The sequence below is a fragment of a genome, unplaced genomic scaffold, assembly GCF_019419815.1.
Source record: "Pyrus x bretschneideri cultivar Hongxiangsu unplaced genomic scaffold, Pyrus_bretschneideri_v1 Contig2, whole genome shotgun sequence".
In the NCBI taxonomy this organism is placed as follows: Eukaryota; Viridiplantae; Streptophyta; class Magnoliopsida; order Rosales; family Rosaceae; genus Pyrus; species Pyrus x bretschneideri.
In genome coordinates, this window is record NW_025999501.1 from 2612937 (window position 1) to 2623961 (window position 11025).

The 11025-nt window shown below is 36.1% G+C and overlaps 1 protein-coding gene across 1 annotated transcript; it reads left to right on the top strand.

The window, feature by feature from the left end:
• The first annotated feature begins 597 nt into the window (after positions 1-597).
• LOC103936415 (sugar transport protein 5) lies at positions 598-9349 on the top strand. The gene is made up of 4 exons (XM_048583616.1): positions 598-930; positions 6551-6867; positions 7459-8088; positions 8649-9349. The coding sequence occupies exons 1-4, from the start codon at positions 792-794 to the stop codon at positions 9093-9095; spliced, it is 1533 nt and encodes a 510-aa protein (XP_048439573.1). The 5' UTR covers positions 598-791; the 3' UTR covers positions 9096-9349.
• Positions 9350-11025: the final 1676 nt, after the last annotated feature.

Sequence of the window (11025 nt, forward strand, 5' to 3'; positions counted from 1 at the left end):
GGGGTTAGTGAGTGTCAGGTTTTAAGGTAAATTTGGAAAGCATCCGTACCGGATAATTTGTATATTTGGCGTTCGTAATTAGGAATATCAGCAAGTACATTCTCTTTGTAAACCTAATCTGAATCTCTAGATCCGAATCAATCTAATACGTGTAATCTTACATGTGATTGCCTCTTTTCGAAATTTACCTAAAGTCTTACATCCGATAAAGGAATGGGCCATGATATTTTCTTTATCATCAAGATTTTTCTGAACTAATTTTTACACAGTTTTAACTTGTCACACATTTTTTTTTTTTTTTTGATGATCGGGATAAAGAAATCAAACAAAACAACTGATGTGATTAAATATCAACGTGTACGACGAGAAAATGGTATATCATCATTTCCATTTTTTTCCTCATTAGGATTTTGTTTTTGTTGGAAAATGGATATTATGCATGCATAATAAGCATACAAAATAACCTATAATTTACTATAGACCTGCTTACTGGTAGGTAGCTTTTCCTTTTTTGGGCGACGGGTAAAGTGGGCTTTTAGTCATTTTGTAATATAAAGAAATTGCAAATTGCAACGCCAGTCTTTGCTTTATAAATTAGTCAACTTTCTTATGACCCCTAACTCTTGGGCGAGCGCATACGCTCTGCAAACTGCAACTGTCCGAGAGTGGGCTATTTAGACGGCTCCTTCCGTTTTGAATTCCGAGTGATATTTTGAGCGTTTATCTGCTGTTTGTTTTCTGAGAAAATAAGAGGTGCGAAAGAAAAGTAGGAGACTTAGAGAACAGAAAATATGGCCGTGGGTGGTTTCGCCGCTGATGGGCCTCCGGCTGTCGCTGGCATCGACGGCAAGATAACGGTTTCGGTGGTGATAACGTGCATCGTCGCGGCTTCTTGCGGTCTTATATTTGGTTATGACATCGGAATTTCAGGTGCGTTTCGTTTGATTATATAATTTAGTGGTTTCTTTAATTTTAAGGTTCGAATTTATATGAACTTATCTCAAATGCTCTCTCTCTCTCTCTCTCTCTCTCTGTGTAAATATTCAGAAGAGAATAATGGATAGTCACAGTTTACCTAAAACGTTAAAAACCAATATTGGTCGGAATTTTATCACTTGTTCTAGTTTTAAGGCACTACTGCTAAAGAATAATGATGGGGGCAATCGTTTTTTCATAAAAAAATTGAATTGAGAACTCAAATAGGGCACAAGATAGTCTTGAATTAATACAATCAATTTGGGTTTAATGTTTTTATATATATAGCCTCTCGACATTTTGGCAGCCAAATTAAACGTTTGCTTTTTTTGTGACCTTATTCTATCAATTTCCAACGCTAAAAAGGACAAAAGAGATTTGTCCATAATTCCCATAAAGCAACAACAAAATATGCGACTTTATGCAATTGACTGTTAGGCAAGGTTTTGTAATGATTTTTTTATTATTAAGAATAACAAGATAATCCATAGATCGGATCAATTTTTATTCAGAAAATCTTTGACTCTCTAGTCTAGCACTTTAAGTTAAATTGTAAATTACGTTATTATTATCGTGAATTTGATATAAACATAGTACTTGAAAATATTTTAAAGAGATATTTTGAGTTAGTGTGATCTTTTATTCTTACCTTCTACTTTGGAACTCCGAGAAAAGACTCATTTCTTCGCGAAGGATTCGATTTCTACTTTGCAAGTCGGTTCCGTGACTTCCGATCGAAGTAATACAGAGTTGTTGAGAAGAAGAATGCTTTGGCAAGTATTTTAAAAGCAACGCAGATTAACGCTTGTGATAACGTTTTTTTTTTTTTTTTTTGGTATACGTGACATGGCCACGTTGTGACATCCCACATCGCCCAGGGGTGATCCTTATATGTATATTCCCATCCCTACCTAGCACGAGGCCTTTTGGGAGCTCACTGGCTTCGGGTTCCATGGGAACTCCAAAATTAAGCGAGTAGCGCGCGAGAGCATTCCCAGGATGGGTGACCCATCGGGAAGTTCTCGTGTGAGTTCCCAAAAACAAAACCGTGAGGGCGTGGTCGGGGCCCAAAGCAGACAATATCGTGCTACGGTGGTGGATCGGGCCCGGGAAGTGGTGCCCCCCGGGCCGGGATGTGACAATTTGGTATCAGAGCCTAACCCTGGTCGCGTGTGTGCCGACGAGGACGTTGGGCCCCTAAGGGGGGTGGATTGTGACATCCCACATCGCCCAGGGGTGATCCTTATATGTATATTCCCATCCCTACCTAGCACGAGGCTTTTGGGAGCTCACTGGCTTCGGGTTCCATGGGAACTCCAAAGTTAAGCGAGTAGCGCACGAGAGCACTCCCAGGATGGGTGACCCTCTGGGAAGTTGCTCGTGAGTTCCCAAAAACAAAACTGTGAGGGCGTGGTCGAGGCCCAAAGCGGACAATATCGTGCTACGGTGGTGGATTGGGCCCGGGAAGTGGTGCCCCCGGGCCGGGATGTGACAATTTGGTATCAGAGCCTAACCCTGGTCGCGTGTGTGCTGACGAGGACGTCGGGCCCCTAAGGGGGGTGGATTGTGACATCCCACATCGCCCAGGGGTGATCCTTATATGTATATTCCCATCCCTACCTAGCACGAGGCCTTTTGGGAGCTCACTAGCTTCGGGTTCCATGGGAACTCCAAAGTTAAGCGAGTAGCGCGCGAGAGCATTCCCAGGATGGGTGACCCATCGGGAAGTTCTCGTGTGAGTTCCCAAAAACAAAACTGTGAGGGCGTGGTCGGGGCCCAAAACGGACAATATCGTGCTACGGTGGTGGATCGGGCCCGGGAAGTGGTGCCCCCCGGGCTGGGATGTGACACACGTGGTGTACATGTTTACTAAGTTTTCTAATATTTTATATGCTTTATCACATATTACTTACGTCATTCGTATGGAGCAAATAGACTTAGGAATAGGTAATCCAATCTACTCCCCCTTCTAAAAACCCTTCACATCAGTCTAGGCAATTAGGCTCTAGGCGAGTCCAATGGCTCAATCAGGCAAAAAGTTACGGTCCTAGTGCCTGAGTAAATATGATGTAAGGCTGATGTCAGCCACGTTATAAAAAAAAATTTGCACCAGGCGCATGGAAAACACGTGCGACTGGGGGCGCGTCTCCAACAAGTTTGCAGACGTTGGGGCCCACATGCAGTTTCCGTTGGGTTTGGGCAACATGGGTGCTTTCTAGCTGTTGGATTTCCAATGGCTATTTTTCTGGGCCGTTGGATTTCCAATGGTAAAATGAAATTTCTCCCAACAAGTAGATGATGTGGCACAATCTGGATTATTTGATTTTCCGATCAACTATCCATGTTTCTTGGTATATTTGTGAACTTATCTCAAATGCTCTCTCTCTCTCTCTCTCTGTGTGTAAATATTCAGAAGAGAATAATGGATAGTCACAGTTTACCTAAGAGGTTAAAAATCAATATTGGTTCGAATTTTAACAATTGTTCTAGTTTTAAGGCACTACTGCTAAAGAATAATGATGGGGGCAATCGTTTTTTCAAATTGAGAACTCAAATAGGGTACAAGATAGTCTTGAATTAATACAGTCAATTTGGGTTTTAATGTTTTTACATATAGAGCCTCTCGACATTTTGGCAGCCAAATTAAACGTTTGGTATTTTTGTGACCTTATTCGATCATTTTCCAACGCTAAAAAGGACAAAAGAGATTTGTCCATAATCTCCATGAATCGACAACAAAATATGCGACTTTATGCAATTGACTGTTAGGCAAGGTTTTGTAATGATTTTTTATTATTATTAAGAATAACAAGATAAGCATAGATCGGATCAATTTTTATTGAAGGATACGCCACGTGCTCCATAAAAGTTTTTAAAACGTTTATAAGACCTAAAGCCGATTTGGGTTTGCCACTCGATGAATTTTAAGGTTGTATCTTGTTTCGGCACAACTTTTTTTTTTTTTTTTTCTGGTTAACTTGTTTCGGCACAATTTTAAAACTCATTCATAACTACATTTTTTATGACCAAGAAGTTCTTGGCACATTTTAAAAACTACTTCATGGCAGATGGTTTATCAACCAAATTTCTGCAAGCACCTAAATTTTTATTTTATCAAACTTCACCTAGATTCTTATAAATAAATAAAATGCTTCACCTTTCTTATGAAAAAAGCACGTGATAGATTGTTTGATAGTTAAAATCTTTCTAATTAACCCATTATATTCGGGTCCAAACCGTTTTCTCCTCACGCTTGGTACAACTTATTCAATTTGTCATATGAACTAAATTTTAAGTGATTTGTTATATCATGTTTTAGAAATCATTACTTTGTCATTTTATCCTAACACCGTTAAATTTTAAATTCAAAATAAGCCATATGCCTTGCACATGTTTTATTTTCAAAGTTAATTTGGACCTTCCAACTTTTTAAATAGATATGATTGATCACAATGAGTTCTCAAATCTTTGTAATTAGTTAAACTCCATATTAGTAAGCCTAGTTTACTTTTTTAGTATTTAGCATAAGTTTTTGAAACAAATACATGACATTTTTTTATATTAGCCAAAATTTCATGGTTCATACCAAAAGAATTAAAGAACTTGTGAAAAGGAGGTCAAAAGTTCGAAATAACCTTGAAAACAAACTTATTTTGGATGGAAAACTTAATAAAAGTAGGGTGACATGACAAACTAATGAAATCAGAAAATTAATATGATAATAGCTTAAAATTTGGAAACTTCTATTTGCTTAAAAGCTAATTAAAAGAAAAATAATGAAAATAGCTTCAAAATTTTGAATTTTAACCAAAATCCATCTAATAAATTTATTTAATGATATGAACAAAAAAAAATGTGTAAAAAAAAAAAAACCTGACCAAAAGCACGAGCAAGGCGCAGGCCATTTCGCTCTTAGTTTCAGAAATAGTATGTATTCAGTTTTAGAACTAGTCAATTTAAAAAATAGTTAGTACGCCTATTTAGTTTAAGAAATAATATAGTACTCATGTTCTCATTTTTTGTTAAAGTTATAAGAGTGCCAATACCAATTTTTTAAAATTTTAATTTGTATGACAAATTTAAAAATTTGTATAAATTCATATAACATTTTAAAAAAATTAAACGTATTTAATAAAGAATATGTTTACAACTAATATGTTACTATTAAATATAGAAGAATATTTTGGTTTTAATTTTAATTATTATTCTCTATGAATTAATTGATGATAGACTATTGTTACTATTCTACTGGTAAGGGTTAGGTTGTAAAAAGCATTCAAACTTTCAAATGCCCAAGAAAATAAAATATGAATTCAACCAAGTGCTTCAGATGCTTGGATGGATCTGAAATCTTTTCAACTAAAGATAATAGTGATGGGGGGTGACACGTCCATGACTCTATGGCGCCACGTAGCATAGGCTTTCACTTTTATATTAGCAAAGAAACATCTTTGCTCACTACTTCTCTCTCACTTTGTTTTTGACTAGTTCATCTGAAATGTAATCATCTTTGCAAATAGTGCAGATTGACTATTTTAAAGTGTTAATTATAATTTAATAACTTTTTACATGCAAACTTTATTCGACGATATTAGAATAAGAATTCATTTTGTTAGATCATCTTTAATTTTTATGTTAAAATCTACATTAACTCAAAATTTGGAATTTAACTCAGAAATAGTTTTTCTGTTCCAAGTCTTGTAGGTCAAATTTTTTGCCCAAAATTAATAAAAAATGAATTTAGGATATTTGTTTTCATAAAGTAACTTCTAAAGAAAATAAAATTATTTAGACTATCATAATTTAATTTTATGAACATTTTAACTTACAAATATTTAGATTCCAATAGATATTGAAAAATCATTAAATGACACCATGAAACTCGTGCAACACTATGAAAGCTTATGAAAAAAATTCTTTTTAATTATTTTAGCCGTTGGATTTAACTTTGGACGGTTAGATTTTTTTTTTTTTTTTATCGTTAGATATGTCCATATTAGATCTTAGCCGTTGGATTCAATGAATTCATAAATATAAAACTTTAAAAAAATTTACACATATATGGTAGGCCAGCCCACTAACCCAAAGGGTGAATTCTGACATAAATTTGCCTTAAAAATGAGTTTCGGGTTAAAACTTACAATTTGTCCCAAGGTTGGAGCAAGCTGAGGTAATTAAATTTAGAACCTAAAATTTGATATTTACTCCAAAGATTGGAGTGGGTCTTATAAGATGTCAAATTATTTGGCAATATAATTAAAACATGCCCCGGCTAGCTATCTCGAATTGATCTCCGTCATCTTTCAATTGGCGGATTTTCGATTTAATTTTATGAATCTAGTTAGACTTGTTACAGTAAAATAACCAAACATGAGGTGTTTTACTCTACAATCGGAGATATATTTTCGTGTATGTCATACAACCGAATCACGTAATAAATGTTGTTAAAACTAAAGATATACCTCCAATGACACAGTTATACACATGAAACTAATGATGAACATCTACAATTACGATGTAGTTTGGTGTACATCAAATGCATGACACTAATCATGAACGTATACAATTTTCTCAGGAGGAGTAACTACAATGGCACCGTTTCTGAACAAATTTTTCCCAGAAGTACTGAGAAAGGGAGGGCCCCCGAAAAACATATATTGTGTTTATGATAGCCAAGTTTTGACAGCATTCACGTCCTCCCTATACATAGCTGGATTGGCTGCATCGCTCGTGGCCAGCCGTCTGGCCAAGACTATCGGCCGCCGGAATGTTATGCTTCTGGGTGGCTGCACCTTCTTTGCTGGGTCTGCCATCAATGGGGGCGCTGTCAATGTTGCCATGCTTATTTTGGGCCGTATCTTGCTCGGATTTGGGGTTGGTTTCACTAACCAAGTAAGTGGACTTTCTTTATGTATGTTCTTGGGCCTGCAAAGAATAAACCCATCAAAAAGGAAGGATTTTAAATATATTTAAAATGTTTTTTTTTTTTCCTTTCTTTTTTTGGTTTTTGCAGGAAACGTTCTCTTACCATAATTATGGATCATTTATATATCAAGTTGATTCTTGTCTAAATGTGTGATACGGATGACAATTTAGCAAGAGAACGTTTTAGATTTTTTGAGAATTTTTTAGAATACGTGTTTATTTATCTCCTCAGGTAATGAGTCATTCGAAAAGAAAGATATCGGAAAAAATATGTTTATTACCCCCTACCATTATTCCATATTTTACAATTCCTATTACACCAATATCCAAAACTTAAATTTAGTTCAATATTATTTTGTATCATTCAACTAATCACTAAGCCTATATAATATTTTCAATAAATTAAGGCGAGTCTCAAAAAAGTGAATCCCACAAATATTTATTCAACTTGTCTAAGAGAAAGTGAACTAAATGATCCGTGACTCCACCGTTTTTTTGTGCATACTTCCATTGGTTTTATCCATTACTAACATTCCTTGTAATATTGTCACAATATAGTCTGCTCCAATCTACCTCTCAGAAATTGCACCACCCAAGTGGCGAGGTGCATTTAGCACCGGCTTTCAGTTCTTCATAGGAATTGGGGTGGTGGCATCCAACTGCATAAACTATGCCACGGCCAAGCACAGCTGGGGCTGGCGCCTCTCTCTCGGTCTCGCCATAGTCCCGGCCACCATCATGACCATTGGAACCCTCTTCATCTCGGACTCACCCACAAGCTTAGTAGGACGCAATAGGGTCGACCAAGCCAGAAAGTCCCTAGTCAAAATCCGAGGCAAGGACGACATTGAGGCTGAGCTCGCTCTTCTTATCAAGGCCAGTGAAGTTGCTAGAGCTCTTAATGAGGAACCTTTTGTGACCATATTTCAGAGGCAGTATAGGCCTCAGCTTTTGATAGGTGCACTTGCTGTGCCGTTTTTTCAGCAGCTTACTGGGATTAATATCATTGCTTTCTATGCGCCTGTGTTGTTTCAATCTGTTGGTTTCGGCAATGATTCTGCTCTCATTGCTGCGATAATACTTGGGTTGGTGAATCTTGGTTCCATCCTTGTGTCTACATATATGGTTGATCGGCATGGTCGGAGGTTTTTGTTCATTCAGGGTGGCATCCAGATGGTCATCTGTCAGGTAACTTTCATCTAGCTAATCTGGTATATTGAGTTTTATTGTGAGAACATTGCAAAATAGACTCATTTTGTTTTTTAATGGGAGGGAAATGTTATATATTGTCATACTATTTGACAATAGAAGATGTTTGTTTAGTTACTTTATAATATGCTGAATCTAGACTACTGATCAAGTTGATTTTAGTCTAATTGGGTTGTCTATATTCACAGCCTAGTGATATAAGTATCTATCTTGCAGTACAAGTTTGGTAAGAGACTGTTTATATCATTCGGCAATATAAGTTGTTATAGTCACTATTCGGCAATATAAGTTGTTTATTTACTTACATCATAAAACGCGAATTTAGATTACGACTATTGATCAAGTTAATTTTTGTTGGATTGAGTAGTCCATATTCAGAGCCTGGTAACATAAACAAGTTTTATGTGGATATAGAGCTATTATACCCTTTTTGCGTAGTCGAGAAATGAGTTCAGACAATCAAGATATATAAGAGTATGATCGTTATTAGCGACCATGTAAAAGAAGCTAAGTTTTCTTATCTGTTATATTTTTTGCAGGTTGGTGTAGCTATAGTTCTGGGAGTTACAACAGGTACGGATGGCAATGGCCATATCTCAAAAAGCTATGCCATACTAGTTCTAGTACTGATGTGTTTATATGCTGCTGGTTTTGGTTGGTCATGGGGACCTTTGAGTTGGCTTATCCCCAGTGAGATATTCCCCATGAAAATTCGACCCACCGGCCAAAGCATGGGGCTAGCAGTCAACTTTGCCACCACATTTGTACTCTCCCAAACCTTCTTGACCATGCTGTGCCATTTCAAATTCGCCACATTCTTGTTCTACGGCGGTTGGATTCTGGTGATGACCATTTTCGTCACGCTCTTCTTGCCAGAGACTAAAGGAATCCCGTTGGATCAAGTTTACACCGTGTGGGCAAAGCATTGGTATTGGCGCAGGTTCGTTGAAGGTAGCCCTAAGGTTGATGCCGATGAAAATGAATAATGTTAGGGTGCCAAAATAGAACTCATTATTTTCACTTCAAATGATGCGGTTATATTTCACTTGTAAATATTTTATCCCACTTTGAACCTTGTTAATTTGTTTGTAATAGGTAAGATATCGTCATGTCGTTATATTGCATATTGTTTGGTGACTCGAACTTGGGAACTTTTTTTCTCTTCTTTTTTTCTGCTGAATCTAGTACCATGCTCGAATGTAAATCATACCACTATGTTAATACAGTTTTAAAGAGTGAATGTGGTGTATTTCCCAGCTAGGTACAATTAAATTACATTTTTGTGACACCCGAATGCCTTTCAGATTTTGAAGCAAATATTCAGTATTTGGATCAGAAATTGCTATATGCTAGTTTTTCTCCTGGATATGACATGGACTGAAATATTATTAACGCAGCATGTTGTGCGAAACCCATAAGTTGACAACATAATTAAGGCTGAGCTTTATTAGGACAATAACTTGAAAATCCAGGGGTGGTGTGCCCCCAATGGGGCAGATAGATGTGTGACCAGTCAAAGATGAAGTAGTTGACACATTACATGGACCGATTACTTGGGTGATTTACTAGACCCTCCCTTTTTAATGGGTTTTGGTTTCTTTTTGTTGTGCCCTAGGTGTAACCTTAGGGTTTGCACTAGTATAATTTTAATTAAAATAACGGTCACGTATATGTAAAATGAAAGACAAACTGAAGTTTTAGAAAACTTGTTCCTTAATTACACATTACACCGGAGATTCTAAAGTCAAATGCCATATTCTCTTACAATATTTTTGGGTGAGTTTGAGAATGAGACATACATATATATGTATACAACCGGTTGTACTTAAAAAAAAAAAAAAAAAAAAAATTACTTCAACTTTAATCGGGTATGGAGTTGGTTCAATATATGTCTAAATTTTGGGGATCACATTTGACTGGGTGTCTGGATCCCAAGCCTACACTACTATATATTTAAGAATTGAAAACAAAACTTCGAATGAAAGAGTGAATGCTTGTAATCAACAACTATCCTACCAGCTCCCCTTTGTAAAATTTTAACTTTATGATAGAGCTTTGAACTTAAATGATTGAAGTATTTTTGTCCACATATGATTGAACTATAGTAAAAGTAAAGTACTGCCATCTCCTTTCTCTGAATAAAAAAATAGTAATACAAGAAGTCTGTGATAACCACCAAAGAAATTTGTAAAAATGGCGACACAGAAATCTTATTTTCAATCAAATTTTGTGGTCAATAAGTGAAGTCTTTTCATAATTAAGAAAATGAAGTTTCTCCTGAAATAGTAAGTCGCAGTTGAAGGTGCCTCACTCAATAAAGAAAGAAGATAAGAATTTAGTCAATTTGCCGAAAAGAAAAGAAAGAAAACATAAGAAATTAAGGAAAATTAATGAAAATAACTTGAAAACTTTGAGTTTTAACGATAAGGACAAAATAAAGAGTAAAGTGAATAGTACCAGGTTTGACTTTTTAGTGTAAAAATATGGTTTTTCATTAAAGTGAACAGTATCACGAGTTTTTCGTTAAAACTCCCAAGAAATTAAGCAGAGAAAGATGTCTATAGCTGTAGAACTGTAACAACTGTAAGGTATGAAAAAGACTATCAAGTGTGCAGTGACCGTCCTCTCTGTGCATATATAAAACCTTTACCTAAGAGTCTAAGACAATGGCACAAGCAATCCAACAGGCAACATTGATCATCCACTGAACTTCTCAAGTTACTAATAGTCTGCTCAGAACCGTGGGGACCCAAAATATATTGATGAAATTACATTCACAAAGATATATAAACGATGGATTTGGCCTTACTAATAGTTTGGTCATCTAATATTGTAAATGCATGAAACTTTGCTTTGTTAGAGTAGGAGTGTGATTCTCACATTTTAGTAATAATCATTGTTATTTCAGACTGGTAT

What these genes read in the sequence shown, in the direction of transcription:
- LOC103936415 (XM_048583616.1), top strand. Translation starts at nt 792, where the DNA reads ATGGCCGTGGGTGGTTTCGCCGCTGATGGGCCTCCGGCTGTCGCTGGC. An exon ending in TTATGACATCGGAATTTCAG is followed by an intron (nt 931 to 6,550) that starts GTGCGTTTCGTT and finishes CAATTTTCTCAG; the next exon opens with GAGGAGTAACTACAATGGCA. An exon ending in GGGTTGGTTTCACTAACCAA is followed by an intron (nt 6,868 to 7,458) that starts GTAAGTGGACTT and finishes GTCACAATATAG; the next exon opens with TCTGCTCCAATCTACCTCTC.